The 15,884-nt window shown below is 32.9% G+C and overlaps 2 protein-coding genes across 5 annotated transcripts in view; one reads left to right on the top strand and one right to left on the bottom strand.

The window, feature by feature from the left end:
* The window catches only part of IFT74 (intraflagellar transport 74), a 91,349-nt gene that overhangs the window by 47,360 nt on the left and 28,105 nt on the right, over window positions 1–15,884 (bottom strand). For all 3 annotated transcript variants that reach the window (XM_082694507.1, XM_082694506.1, XM_082694505.1), the window contains exons 9-10: window positions 5,268–5,406; window positions 4,003–4,065 (exon numbers count right to left, since the gene is read on the bottom strand). In XM_082694507.1, coding sequence (XP_082550633.1) covers window positions 4,003–4,065; window positions 5,268–5,406 — 202 coding nt within the window. The remainder of the gene's footprint in view (window positions 1–4,002; window positions 4,066–5,267; window positions 5,407–15,884) is intronic.
* Window positions 7,625–15,447, top strand: LRRC19 (leucine rich repeat containing 19). Of its 2 annotated transcripts, none has more exons than XM_082694509.1 (5): window positions 7,625–7,715; window positions 8,577–8,666; window positions 10,525–11,038; window positions 11,702–11,887; window positions 12,400–15,447. In XM_082694509.1, the coding sequence occupies exons 2-5, from the start codon at window positions 8,586–8,588 to the stop codon at window positions 12,723–12,725; spliced, it is 1,107 nt and encodes a 368-aa protein (XP_082550635.1). In that variant the 5' UTR covers window positions 7,625–7,715; window positions 8,577–8,585; the 3' UTR covers window positions 12,726–15,447. The 2 variants fall into 2 exon arrangements, with proteins under 2 accessions (XP_082550635.1, XP_082550634.1); XM_082694508.1 differs by having other exon boundaries at window positions 7,628–7,721.

Here is a 15,884-nt window from a genome sequence, read left to right as displayed (position 1 = left end):
CAGAGTCTCTGAGGAAACGGCTCTGTTGACACCTTGATTTTAGACTTCTAGCCTCTAGATCTGTTAGGAAATTTCTTGTTCTTTATTACAGCAGCACGAGGAAATTAATACACAAGAGTAGAATAGTTGTTGTATATTCAACACTATTCTACTGTTCACAAAGAGAAAATAAGGGCTGTGGTAACTTTATTAGACAACCAAAAGAGCTAGTGTTGTTGATAGTGATGAGGAAAAGGGAGAAAATGGCATTTGAAGCTGTTATTTTTTAATAACTTATTCTGTGCCAAGCACTATATTCCATGTTCTTTATATACTGTATCTAATCCTCAAAACAACTCTATCAGATAATATCATCATCTGTTTTACACATAAAGAAACTGAGGATCTCAGATCTAAATAATTTTCTATATTAACCAACAAAAAAGTGAATGATGATATCTGAAACTAGGTCCACAGCATGAATAAGACCAAATTTTTAAGAGGCAAGACTTCTTTTTTTTTTTTTTTTAAAGATTTTATTTATTTGTCAGAGACGGAGAGAGAGCGAGGGAGCACAGGCAGACAGAGAGGCAGGCAGAGGCAGAGGGAGAAGCAGGCTCTCTGCCGAGCAAGGAGCCTGATGTGGGACTCGATTCCAGGACCCTGGGATCATGACCTGAGCCGAAGGCAGCTGCTTAACCAACTGAGCCACCCAGGCGTCCCACTAGGCAAGACTTCTTTTTTGAAAGCCAAAGAGAAGGAATCTTTTCATTTTTAATTTTTTATTAACATATAATGTATTATTAGCCCCAGGGGTACAGGCCTGTGAATCGCCAAGTTTACACACTTCATAGCACTCACCACAGCACATACCCTCCCCAATGTCCATAAGCCAACCACCCTCTCCCTGTCCCCCTCCCCTAGCAACCCTCAGTTTGTTCTGTGAGATGAAGAGTCTCTTATGATTTGTCTCCCTCCCGATCCCATCTTGTTTCATTTGTTCCTTCCCTACCTCCCAAACCCCCCACGTTGTCTCTCAAATTCTTCACATCAGGAAGTTCATATGATAATTGTCTTTCAAAGAGAAGGAATCTTAAAAGGAAAAAGTAAATTAGTGGAAATCTTTGAAAGTCTATTAAAAAGCATAATATAGTGGCATATATATCTGGCTCAGTTGGTGGAGAATGGGACTCTTGATCTCAGGAATTGTGGATTTGGGCTCCATGTTGGGTGTAGAGATTACTTAAAAATAAAATCTTAAAAAAACCCTCATCATATACATAGCTCAAAGTAACGGATTAGGTTCAGGTGAAAAGGCGTGATAATGAAATACAGATATTTTGGGGTATCCCCTTTTTTTAAAGATTTTATTTACTTGTAAGATTACTTACTTGTAAGTAAGATTTTATTTACTTTATTTAGTTACTCTGCCTACTCACAAGCAGGCAGAGAGGCAGGTAGAGGGAGGGGGAAGCAGGCTCCCCACTGAGCAGAGCCCAATGTGGGGCTCAATCCCAGGATTCTGAGAACATGACCTGAGCAGAGGCTTAACCCACTGAGCCACCCAGGCTCCCCATAGGGTATCTCTTTTCATAGTTATCTCCTCCTTCCATTTGCTTAATCATCCTAAGACTTGTTTGAATTTCATCTCAATAAAACTATTCCTCAATAAAACTCGTGCTGATCTTTCACCTGCTTTTTCCACTCCATGATGAACTGACTAATACTTAGCACAGTAATGAGCTAGCACACAGTAGATATTCAATAAATACTAGATGAGTGATATTTAACATAATGTTTTCTTGAAGAAGAGGTTAAAAAAAATACAAGGAATCCGGCAAAAGTTAAACAGAACTAGTAACTTCTATATATATATTTTTTAATATTTTGTTTATTTGAGAGAGAAAGAGAATAGGGAGAGGAGAAGAGGGAGAGGGACAAGCAGACTATGAGCTGAGCGCAGAGCCCAACACAAGGGCTTGATCTGAAATCAAGATCTGAGCCGAAATCAAGTCAGAGCTTAAGTGACTGAGCCACCCTGTCGCCCCACTACTTATATATTCTTGATTTGAGATAAATTTTTATAAAATTTCACGTTACTGTGCTGATGCCAAAAAGTGGCATCAATACAGTGGCATCAATACAAACACTAAATCCAAGGACATAGCTTACACCTCTTCCTGCAGAAACTAAATATGCCAAGAGAAATAAGACCTGACATTCCCCACACACCCTAAAACAGATAGTAAGGAATTCTGCAGCACAGCTGTGTTAATACTAAATGTGGTCCTTATTCTTTGAAGCATATTTCTATTACCAGAGATATAAAAAAAATAAAAATTATATATATTCACACATAGACTATCTGTATAGAAAGCCATCTTAATAATGTTTTTTAAGGATTTTATTTATTTACTTGACAGAGAGAGAGAATGAACGAGGGGGAAGAGCAAGGGGAAAGGGAGAAGAAGGATCCTTGCTCAGCAGGGAGCCCAATGTGGGCCTTGATCCCAAAACCTCGGGATCATGACCGGAGCAGAAGGCAGAGGCTTAAGTGACTGAGCCGCCCAGGTACCCCTTAGCATTTTTAAGCAAACTACTTTTTCAACAGCAAATTTACAAAAGAATTACAAAATACTCACACTTATTTCTTGTGCAAGAAAGGGTAACAGCACTCCTGTCAATCTACAATTGTTACTAATCCTAGAATCATGATACCTACCTGAATCCAGAGGAAATCAAGAAAGATAGGCAAGGTTTGAGGTATAGACAGTACACTGAAGTGTTAAGGACTTGAAAAAGGTAGTTCACAGAAAAAGATATACATTGGCCAAAAATATATATAAAGAAATAATTTCATGTATTAAACTAGTAAAAATGGAAAAAGTGAATAATGCTTGCTATTGAATGCATGGGAAAACAGGCACTCTCATACACTGAGTCTAGAAGTAGTAAACGGAACCACCTCTTTGGAAGGGAATTTGCAGCCTTACATTTTAGAAGTGTGTATTTATCTTTTGATCCATTGCAACAAATTTATCTGATGACACAGCCATTTAACTCTGTATAAAATGCATTGTTTCACTGCAGCATTGTTTATAATCCCCCCAAACTAAAAAACATGTAAAGAACCTATTCATCTACAAGGCTGTGTTCTAGTCATGCAATGTAACACAATACAGTAATTTAAAATAATGAAGGAGGTCTCTGAGAGCTGATGTATATAGACATTCAAGAGAGAATGTTAGGTGAAAACAAACAAACCAAACTGCAGACAGCATATTAAATGTGAATCTCACTTGAGGTTTTCCACAACAATAAAACCAAGATAGGATAATAAAATTGTTGTAAAGACTAAATGACAAAAAAAAAAAAAAAAAAAAGACTAAATGACAATGCTGGTGATCTATGTAAAGAGCTCAAAAAAAGCACAGAATAAGTGTTCAAAAAATACAAAGTAGTTCTGTCTGGAAAGAGGGAAAAGAAAATTTTCACTTTCATCTTATTTAATTTTTTTTTAACCATAAACATGTTTTTTTTTTAATTAAAACTTTTAAATGAACAAATAGCAAATAGCAAGCATTTATATCTTTAAAGTGATGAACTGATTTCTCTCCCTCTTCACTTCTTTTTAATCTCTTGTTCATGTCTTTAAATTACCGTTAGATTTTGCATGCCTCATCAGGGCAGAATGATTTTGTACGCAGTAGGAACTCAATAACTGAATCTAATTTCTCTCTCCCTCTTCAATTCTTTTTAATCTCTTGTTCATGTCTTTAAATTACCATTAGATTTCGCATGCCTCAGCAAGGTAGAATGATCCTGCACACAGTAGGTACTCAATAACTGAATCTAATTTCTTACCAAAGTAGGATATTTGTGGTGCTGAATGGGAAAAAAGTTATACTCCTCTTAGTAAACTACTAAATAAATACATACTTGAATGAGTTCCTTTAATATATTCAGCAGAATTATCTTTTGTAGGCGAGTAATATAAAAACCCTTATTTGATTTTATACTTACAGCTTCCAAGCTCTCTTTTTTCATGTTCAATGAGTCTAGTTGTTGCTGAAGTGTGTCTAACTCCTAAGAAAAAGGAAAAAAGTAAATATACATACAAGTAACATTTAGAATATGTTTGTTTCTTAGCTTTTCGTATATGGATGTGCCAAAGTAAATTTTATAAACACATCCAACACTTGCTATTGACTAGAATTTATTAACATTATTTCTATCTCTGCCAGTTTCTTTCATTAGTCCCCAAAACTTGTCATGATCTACCTTTAAAAAATACTTTATGAGCTTGTCAAAGGTAGCCAAACCTTTTCACAATGAATCATCACTGCCGTTTTGAAAATATCAGGAGCCCTCAAATTAATGATGTTATTGTTTAAAGTTATGATTTTTAACTTTGATTTTTTAAAACCATGTTTCCATATCTTTTGCCTAATTTCTTTTAGAGCCAAGACATATAGTAATTTATATGGCTCATTCCTACAGACAAGACTTTCAAGCTATTTACTTATTCAAAAACAACTGTGCAAGATTAACTGTATTTTGATGGTACTTCAGCATTTCTGTAATACCCTTTCTTCAGTGTTTCATTGTATCTTATGAATCCTGACTAAAATAGAAAGTTATATTAAATTGTCAATTAAGTAATATCTGAGAAACCAGAACTACATTCACTTTTGGCATTTATGGGGACTAATTCTCTGTTAACTGTTTAGTTAAGGGCTATCTTGGTATATAAGGGCACTAACTTGCAAATCTGAGTCACCACCATCACTGAATGTTGGGAGAATTCTCAATAACCCCTCAGCAGGCTCCCAAATTGCTTATTTAAATACCACGATTAGGAGGCAAGAGCTATTCAAATTAAGAACAGAGAAGTAAAAGATGCATTGCTTATTAGGCAGGGAAGAAAGGAAGTAATTATCTCTATGGCACTGGTATCTGAGGTTTTTTATTATTTCTATTAGTAGTTCATTTAAAAAGCAAGTGTTTTCATGTATCTGTATGACACGCAAAAGTGAAAGATGCATAGAAATGAACAAATACTAGAGTAATATTTGGTCATCATGCAGCATGAGAAAATGAATTTTCTATATTGTACTTCTCAAATTTAAATGTCCATCTATACAAATTATCTGGGGACCTTGTTAAATTAAGATGCTGATCAGTAGGTCTAGTCAAGTTCTCAGGGATGCCAATGCTGTTCATCTTCAGACTATATAGTAGCAAGACTGCTGTATCCTGTTGAGGAACAGGATAGCAATTAGTATTACCTGCAACAATTTCTCATTTGTGGTTTTCATTTCTATGTACTTGACTTGTTTTTCAGGAGACATGTTTCTGATAATGCCATCTGCTGCTTGTTTTTCCTGTTCAACTTCTTCTTCTACACTTCTAATTTGTTTTTCCTTCCTGAAATCAAAAGTATTCAACATTCCTCTTAATACATTGAGGGGAATAACATCAATTAATTTTACTCAGGTCACAGTCTCAACTAAATAGGGTAAAGTTATTTAACAGAGCTTGTAAATTCTTATAGATGTATAAAAAATTCTATTTGGAGAACAAAGTGGTAGATGCTAGAGGGAAGAGCATGGGGCATGGGCAAAAATGGGTGAAGGGGAGTAGAGTAGGAGGTATAGGCTTCTAATCATGGAATGAAGAAGTCACAGGGATGAAAAGTACAGCATAGGTAATATAGTTAACGGTATTATAATAGTGCTGTATGATGATGGTAACTTGTGGTGAGCACTGCATAACATATAGAACTGTTGAATCACTTACGTTGTACACCTGAAATTTAAATTAACATTATGTGTCAACTATACCTCAAATAAAAATTAATAAGAAAATCCCTTATACTTCCAAAAAAAGAACTGTCCACATCAACAGAGACTTATTTTACATCTTTCTCTTCTCAGTTCCCAAATCCTTCTATTTCCCTACTATTCATTTTACTTTCTTGTAAGAAAACTCAAAAGATTATCACAGAAAATCTTTAAAGCCTTGTACACATGAGGTGGTAGAGGAGGTATTTACACTTTGTCATACCCACAAGACAAAACAATTTTAGAACAGTGGTTTTCAAACATCTTGTAGCTATGGAATTCTTTAACCAAATGAAATCTTGTATTGTAGTTCACCATGTAAATGATATAAAGTAACACAGCTCTGACTGATCTAAGAGTAGTGCAATTTGATTTAAAAAAACATAACTTCAGATTAATAATATATCTTGCTTACCTACTTTAATTAAAATTGGTATTCCAAAAGTTATCAACTATATTTTAGTGGTGCAAAATAATAAGTCAGTGTCTCTGAAAGTGTAACAGGAATATCACAAGTGAAATCATATAAGAGTAATAGTCACTAAATTAATTACAAATAATAACCATCTTTATCATATAATCACAAGAAATACCAGTGATAAGCCACTTATTACCTAAGTACAGTCAATTATCAATAGGATAGAATTTTTCTCTAGAATTCTGAAAAAATTCTCTAGAATTTTGAAAAAAAGGAAAAGATGCTAGTTATCACATAAATACTTCAAGATTTACATATAAAAAGACTTGAAGATAAATGTTTATTCTCAATATCAAAATTTTGAGTTTCAAAATAGGAATATTCTACTTAATCTTCCACATGTAGTTATCAACTACTACAGTTTTCACAATCACTCTCTAAGCCCTACCGGTTCATATATTCTCCACATACTTTTTACACTGCCAGAATAAAGTAATCTACATTCAGAAATTTTTCTACAAACAACATCTCATAATAACTCAATAAAAGATGTACAAAAACAAACAAACAACATGAAATTTCTATTTATTTTTGTCTATTGGACAAGGAGTAATATCTTCACTTTGAACTTAAATTATTATCATTTAACAAATGTGTTTGCTGCTGGATTTATATGGGTTTATGGGCTTAGAACTTTCAAGTAGGAAAGGTCATCAATTTCAATCTCTATGTTTCATAAATTAAGGATATTGAGGTTCAAGGGAGTTAATCTTTTGGAACTAACTCGTTCTGAATTCCATGATTATTTACTATCAACAATGAATCTTAACCATGTTTTTGCCTGATACACCTGTTTACTGTAGTTACACAGGAGCTAGTGTTGTACCGTATTCCATTTTACAGAAGGGAAGCTGCAGCACAAGGAAGGTAACTCATTTTTTGAAGGCCACAATATGGCCAGCATTAGGTCTTTTGATCCTTTGAGCACTTTGCTCCTATTACAACTCGGCAATAAAACCACCAATGACAGGTCATAAAAATGAATAAACAAAGTTGAAATGGGAATACAAAACTCGGTATCTTTTCAACTTGAATCTTTTTAAACACGAAATACCTTTAGGACTAACCTTAAATCACGTTAACCATGTATTTTTCCAAGTACGCATTTTCAATATTATATACTTTAACTTGCAAAGTAAATTTGCTAATATTTACATTTTTCAAGAGTAATTAAGAAACACAAAGGTTAAGCAAAGCACTTTACTTGTTATGCCAAAAAAGTCAAAGATGACTAAGAAATTACTCTTCTAGTCAATCTTTTGCTAAGGAAGTCTAGCTTTTTTTTTACATCACGTGTTCACTGGGTACAAAGGTTAAAGCATAGTGAAATGCAACCATATGACATACTTTTTTTTAATGGTGCAGAAGAAACAGAATAGATTCCTTAGCACACAAGTCTCAGAGAAAAGAAACAGGTAAAGGTAAGATTCCATATATTTACAGGTTTGATGGTTGCTGGTGAGTTTTAAAAAAACAAACCATATTTAGGCTTATTAATCTACAAAAATCTTTAATATGGGGCGTAAGAGCAAAAAATATAATTATATCTTCATATGATCTACCTTAGAAATATAAACATGGGATGTGGCCAAAAAATCTTTTCCAAATAAATTTATAATGTAATATAATTAATTTTCTTTTGGGGAAAAAAAGGTTTCATCTAATCAAATTTATAAGATCTTTTTATTCTGAAATGTGCTAATCACAGAGCATTCTGAAAGTGACATTAACGTAAAAGCAAATTTACAAGGTGAAAAAAGACGAAAATTATAAGTAACTATGTATGGAGAATGAAGAGATAGAAAGCATACACTTGATGATTGAAGATGACAGTAGGGAATGTTTGAAAAAGAGCTGATGGCTTTCATCTTCACAGTTTTAAGTCAACAGATTATATCAATAGACAATATCTAAAAATGAAAAACCATAAAATAGCAATTTAAGCATATACTTAAACATGTACATATGCATAAATATATAGTCCTAACTTTCTTTCACGCACATATATTAAAATTTTAAAATATATAACCACTTCACTTGTTTCAAAGTTCATTTCAATTGATCCAGGAACTAATGAGACATTCAAAAAACACTTTCATTTGCCAGGAACTTTCCAGTTTAAGATTAGAGTGGGGGGAGGGTGATAGAATATGTACTTGTTTCACATTTCATATGTTTTAAGAAAAAATGGATTTAAAAGAAGAAAAAAGGAAATTAAAATATTCTCAATATAAAGTTCTTCTCTATTGAGACGAAAATACTCTGTTTTCTAACAGGCCTGTGATATGAAAACTACATGCATCACAACCTTGTTTTGGCCCCTCTCTATGCTATTATTATCAGACGAAAGCCAGTCTTCTAAAATAGTAAGTTTTTACAATCAAGGTGGTGAAAATATTTTCAAAGGTATACTGGGGCGCCTGGGTGGTTCAGCAGGTTAAGACCTCTGCCTTCGGCTCAGGTCATGATCCCAGGGTCCTGGGATCAAGTCCCCCATCGGGCTCTCTGCTCAGCCTTCTTCCTCCCTCTCTCTCTCTCTGCCTGCCTCTCTGCCTACTTGTGATCTCTGTTTGTCAAAAAAAAAAAAAAAAACAGTATATAAAGTATACTTTATGTACATTTAGTAAAATATGCCAAGGCAATTAAAGCAAAAAAAAAAAATACCTGAACTATCATAACTAATTGGTTAGCTATATATATTCAAAATCTGTGGTATGTGAGCTAGATTCTAATTTGACAAATGCAGTCTTCATTTTATTTAAACTAAATTCTTTAACGGTTAAATAAGTCTGTAAGTTTTCACTATAAAATCTGAGACTAGTTTCAGGATATAAATACCAGTCTTTTATGTTTTATTTATTTTTATAAGTAATCTCTGTGCCCAAAAAGGGGCTCAAACTTAGTACCCCGAGGCCAAGAGTCATACATTCTACCAACCAAGCCAGGCAGGCACCCCTAAACACTTTTTAAAATGTAGGGAGTTGGGGCACCTGGGTGGCTCAGTGGGTTAAGCTTCTGCCTTTGGCTCGGGTCATGGTCTCAGGGTCCTGGAATCAAGCTTCTGAGATCAAGCTCCCCATCAGGCTCCCTGCTAGCAGGAAGCCTGCTTCCCCTCTCTCTCTGCCTGACTTGGCCTGCTTGTGATTTCTGTCATATAAATAAATAAAATGTTTAAAAAAAATAAAATGTAGGAAGTGTTTTTTAAAAATTACATATTTATGAAGAAAATTATTATTGTTACATTACTATTATTATGGGAAAATTATTGTTGTTGCATTACTATTATTACTATTATTATTATTATAGCATTACTATTTTCAGTAGTATTCAGGAGACCATACATCCTAATAAGAATATAGTATTGCATTACTATTATTATTATAAACAAAATAAATATTTTTTTGGATTTGCAGCCACATAAGAAAAGTACTCATGTTAGCTGGCACTTAAATTCATATGGTTCAATTTCCATTATAAAATAAATATTTCCTGAGGGGCACCTGGCTGGCTCAGCAAGTAGAGCATCTGATTCTTGATCTTGGGGTCATGAATTCAAGCCCCACATTGGCTATATGGATTACTTTAAAAAAATTAATATTTCTTTTTAAATACCAAACTTTGAGCTCTTAACCCTATATACAGTTATATATTGAGTATTACTTCTTATTTACTGTTGGTAGCTCTGATTTCTAAAAACAAATTTTAAAATAATTTCCTCATTATAAATCATATGCAAATGAAATACTATATAAGAGAATTATTTGTCATGTATTTCCACATATGTAATGAAATTATACCCACATTTTTTCAGTAATGAGTATGTAGTAAGAAAAGATTATCTATAAGATCAACTAGAATCTCTTTGCTCAGGTACAGGCATCAGAAATTCCTTAATCTTCAGTATTTCATCCCAATGAAGAAATAAAAGCATTTGCTTTACTTTTTTTTTTACACTATAACATCAAAATATTAGAGAGGAAATGTTTTTCTAAAACTATTTTCTTCCAGGGGTGTCTGGTGGCTTAGTCAGTTAAGGATCCGACTATTGATTTTAGCTCAAGTCATGAACACAGAATTGTGAGATCTTCCTCTCCCTTTACCCCTCCCCGCCTAAAAAGAAAACAAAACTATCTCCTTCTAATATCTAATTGCCTGCATACAAAAATTTGGAAAATTCTGTTAATATTTTTCCTAACTAATGTATTTGTATTTTTTCTTTTTTAGGAAGTCAAATGTAATTTCACCGAAAATAATTATTCTTTGATTCCAACAGATATCAATAAAAATGTTACTATACTTGATCTCAGTTATAACCAAATTACTTTGAATATTATAGACACTAGGGTTCTACAAACATATTTTTTACTCACTGAACTCTATTTGACTGAGAACAATGTTACTATGTTATATAATAATGGCTTTGGTAACCTCTCCAATCTAGAAATTTTAAATATCTGTAGAAACTCCATCCATGTAATTGAACAGGGTGCATTCACGGGCTTAAATAAACTAAAACAATTATACCTCTGCGAAAACAAAATATTTCAACTGAATCCTGATGTATTTGTACCTCTAAAAAACCTGATACTTCTGAATCTGCAAGGCAATTTCATTAGCTATTTTGATGTACCACAACTGTTTCATCTGGAATTAATAATTTTATATGGAAATCCATGGAACTGTTCTTGCAGTCTACTGAATTTGCAGAACTGGTTGAACACATCAAATGTGACACTAGGTAAGCTATCATTATTTAATCAAAACAAAACTGTGATTGATTTTTTTATTGTCCCACCCCAGGAAAGTCTGTCACTTTGTGTTTTAAAGAAAAAGAAACTATTCCTGTTTAAGGGAAGCAGGAAGAAACACTGAAAAGTAATTGTTGAATAGATATTCTTCCTCTGCCTTTTAGGAAAAAAAAAGAAGAAAAGAAATTTAAATGATCTATATATGCAAAAATGAGACTGTAACTTCATGTATTAAGTTTATAGTTGGAATATGAATACATAAAAGTAATTTTTTTTCAGTATTTCCTTTGGTTAAGATATCTTGCCAGACAGTAGGTAAAAACAGGTGCCCTATTTCATTAACTGCAAACCTTGCTCTGCCTGAGATCAATTTTTGTCACAATCTTAATCATAACATCTTCACTAACACACACTAAACATAAACAGATACTGCATTTAAACCATATATATCATAAAATAACTTAATAAATAAGAAGGTGAATCTTTCCCTTCTTGTATTGCTAGGCAAATACAAAAGTTTCTTATAATCTGTAATAATGACAGGTAGGTATACCAAAAAATTCTAGGTAAAAATAATTATAAAATGCAAGCCATAATAATTTATTAACAATAATAATCCTATTTCCATAATAAATGTTATTCTGATTTACCAGAAAATGAGAACATCACCACATGCACCTACCCAGATATCCTGAAGTTCTACAGTATCAAAACAGTACCTTATAATGCTGAGTGCTACTCAAAATTTCCTCCACCTATAAATGAAGATCTTTATAACCACCTTCAGTCCATTAGCAACTCAACATTTAATAGCTCTTTGAACAACTTAAAAAATTCAGGTAATGTACTGGTTTTGAATATTAATATTGCTGAAGGCAGTATACTAAATAAACTGAAGTAGTTCTCATTTTTCTAAATTTTAAATTTCTAGAAACAATGTAAAAGAACAGTTTCTCATCTCAACAAAAGATTTACAAAATACTAAGTTTCCAAACTAGGCTCTGCTAGTTACCATTCAAATGCCATTATGCAATTTATTTAACTTTTGAGTCTTACTTTTGACCAATTAAGTAAGTCATGGCTCTTAACAAGTATAAATCAATAATATTCTTTCGTGAATTGATAAACAATACCTGCAAAGACAAGTAGTTATTTTGGAAAAAAGGTATTTTTTTCAGCACACTTTGAAATAAGAATCTTGTGTTTTAGTAAACTGCTTAAAGAAAATTATGCTTATTTCTAATACCAATATTATGTAGTTATTAGGATATACGATTAATGATTATTTTATTTTTGTCAATTTAACAAAATCTCTTTCTGTCTTTCTCTCTCTCTCATTATTCCAATTAAGAACATAAACTTGGAAAAAGCTGGGCTTTTCTAGTTGGTGTGGTGATCACTGTACTGATGACTTCATTCCTCATTTTTGCTGCTATCAAATGCCCAGTATGGTATAATTTTCTGCTTAGTTACAATCATCATCGCCTGGAAGAGCATGAAGCAGAAACCTATGAAGATGGTTTTACTGGAAATTCAAGTTCTCTTTCACAGGTCCCAGATACAAACTCTGAAGAAACTATAGTAATATTTGAAAAACTACATTCATTTGTGGTAGATGACGATGGGTTTATTGAAGACAAATATATAGATACTCATGAATTACATGAAGAAAATTAATTCCCTTAAATGCTTGATTTTTTTAATAAATGTTATCAGTGTACTCACAATTTAGACATAAATGGAGATTAGGCATGTGATATACCAAACTGTGGCTAGTAGACTTTCATATTAATTGCAACACACAGGAAGATCATAAAATCATGTTTTTCTCATTGGTACTGAGCAAGTAGGTCCAAACATAGTAAATGGTATCCTCTGGTAAGCTTACAGGGACAATATTAAAATTACTATTTTCAGTAGTATTCAGGAGACCATACAACCTAATAAGGAAAAGACTTATTAAATTATTTATTAAAATGAACTGATTCTAATATTGGCCCACATATTTGATATAATATATATTAAGTTATAATAAACTTTTATTGAATAGAATCAGTAAAAAATAAAGTTTTTTTAAAGTCTGCCTCTCTCAAATAAATAAATAAAATCTTTAGAAAAAATTTTTTAAAAATTAAAGGTTTTGGATTTGTCAAAGTGAAATGCTTACAACCCACCAAGATTCATTTTATACTCATAGAATGAATTCATGGAATTGGAAAGTACTTTTTTAAATGCTTTCTGAATTAGCCCAATAAATTTCCTAAAAATTTAATACCAACTTAAATCACAGGTACAATGTCCAAGCACAATTCCTAATAAGTTACTACAGACTTGAAAAAAAAGGTACTACTGCTTTCAGTTATAAAGACCATCACCATAATGCATGATTGTCATAACTGAATAGTATGATAAATTCCAAAGTGAGTATCAGAAGTCTCCACAAATCTTGTTTTTCAAAACCTGTATTTCTGCCTCTCTTTGGAAGAGTTCTAGTCATATGAGTCTGTGCTGGGGCAGAGGAATCTTCAGTTGGTCCATGGACAAATGTTTGGGATCCTGTAGATAGAGCAATGTTTCCCAAATTGTTTTCTAAAATATTAATTTCCAGGGAAATGCTCAGAAATATTTATAGGGGAGGGGAGCCTGGGTGGCTCAGTAGTTAAAGCCTCTGCCTTCAGCTCAGGTCATGGTCTCAGGATCCTGGGATCGAGTCCGCATTGGGCTCTCTGCTCAGCAGGGAGCCTGCCTCCTCCTCCTCTCTCTCTCTGCCTGCCTCTCTGCCTACTTGTGATCTGTCTGTCAAATAAAAAAAAAAAAAAGAAATATTTATAGGGGAAAAAAAACAGTACATGGTCAAAGTACTATGCAATTACTATAGGAAATACTGAGTTTAAACAAAGTGAAACAAGAGTCTTTACTATAGGACTTAATTCAAGACTCTAAAAAGCTGAAATGTTTTCTGCTCTTTAAGAACCAAGTATTAAGAATTTTCCAAACTTACTGGACAACAAAACCCTTTCTTTCAGGTACGTCTATAATGAGTTCATAATACAATAATGGTCCAAAAAACATAGTTTGGACAACAATGACCTTGAGACTGTTAAAGAGTCTAAAGCCAATTATTTACTAATTTCCTTATAACCAATTGGCTGTAATCATAATTTTAACAATGCAAATAGAGGTGGTTAAGAATTGTAATAAAAATCCACCATTTTTACCTTCCATAGGGGTGAAAAATTAAGTGCATGTATAACTGTTAGAGAAAAGAATATCTCTAAAACACTATAATAAAATATTACTATTTTATTATATATATTAATATCATATATAATAATATTATATAATATTATAAGCCTATTATTATATTATAAAAGCCTAAAACAGTCTTAAATTTATACTGTGAGTTATCTTTCTGAATGAAATATATATAAAACATATACATATAGTATTTATAAATCTGACCCGAGCATCATATAACTGCAGATAAGTGATGAAATAAATGAGGACCTTAACGTTCTAAACTCTGTTAGGTGTTCAACGGACTACAGTTCCTTATTTACTTTTTAGGTAACTAAAGGAGTTATTTTATTGTATTGTAAATGATAAATATTTCCTAAATTAAAACCAGAAACCAGAACAGTAAAAAAGAAGTTTCCAAGTAAGAGCTTGGTCACCATGCATATGTAATTTTCTTCGTAAGTGGGAAGAGACTTCTGGTATTTACAATTTTTCAGGCAGCAGTTTATAGCAGTATTAAATGAAAGATAAGGGAAAAAGAGGTTCCTTTGTTTTTAATCAACAAAAAAATTATATTAATCTTTCAAATGTTTTACCATTACATGTTAACATCTTATTCTTCATCAAATATTTATGTTATATGCATAAGTAACAGGACAGTGTATTTGGTGTTACAGAATTTAAGTAATTTTGATTAATTATTACCCTTGTTCTCAAAGAGATTAAGACTGATAAAATTCTGAAACTAAATATGTATGGGGTGGGAGTATATAAAATTCTATTTGCATAGAATCAGATAGTATTTAGTTATGGCCAAAAATCAATGAAGAATAATTATGTTAACTACTGTAATTATCTGAATATTTATGTCCCTCCAAAATGTGTGTTGCAATCCCAGCCCCCAAAGGTAATGGCATTATAAGGTACAATCTTTGGGAAGTGATTAGGTAATTAGAGTGGAGCCCTCACAAACAGGATTGGTGCCCTTATAAAAGAGATCCCATAGGCTTGCCTGGGTGGCCCAATCATAAGTGTCTGCCTCCGCCTCACATCATGATCCCAGGGTCCTGGGATCCAGCTCTGTATCAGGCTCCCTGCTTGACAGGAAGCCTGCTTCTCCCTCTCCCACTTCCCCTGCTTGTGTTCCTTCTCACTCTCTTTCTGTCAAATAAATTTTAAAAAAAGAAAAAGAAAAAAAAGATGTCACAGACCCCCTTCTACCATAGCAATATATAGCAAGATATCTGGTATGAACAGGAAGAGGGATCTCACCAGAACAGGACCAAATTGCTGCCTTGAGCCCAGACTGCCCAGCCTCTAGAACTGTAAACAATAAATTCCTGTTGTTTATAAGTTACCTAGTTTAGGGTATATTGTTATAGCAGCCCAAATGGACTAAAACAAGTTATCACATCTACCTATTACCTTTGCAGGCTTTTGTCACTGCCACACTTCCACTTATTACCAAAGTCAAAATTATTTGCTATTGGATCTTTAATGATGTTATATAAAAAGATGCATACACATATATGCATTAATATAACTTAATTAGAAGTTAAAAACTGAATAATGAAATAATGTAAATAGCTCACTATTGTT

This window comes from Mustela nivalis, assembly GCF_964662115.1.
Source record: "Mustela nivalis genome assembly, chromosome: 13".
Classification (NCBI taxonomy): Eukaryota; Metazoa; Chordata; class Mammalia; order Carnivora; family Mustelidae; genus Mustela; species Mustela nivalis.
The sequence above is the reverse complement of the archived record's forward strand: the minus strand, read 5'-3'. Positions and strand labels throughout refer to the sequence as shown.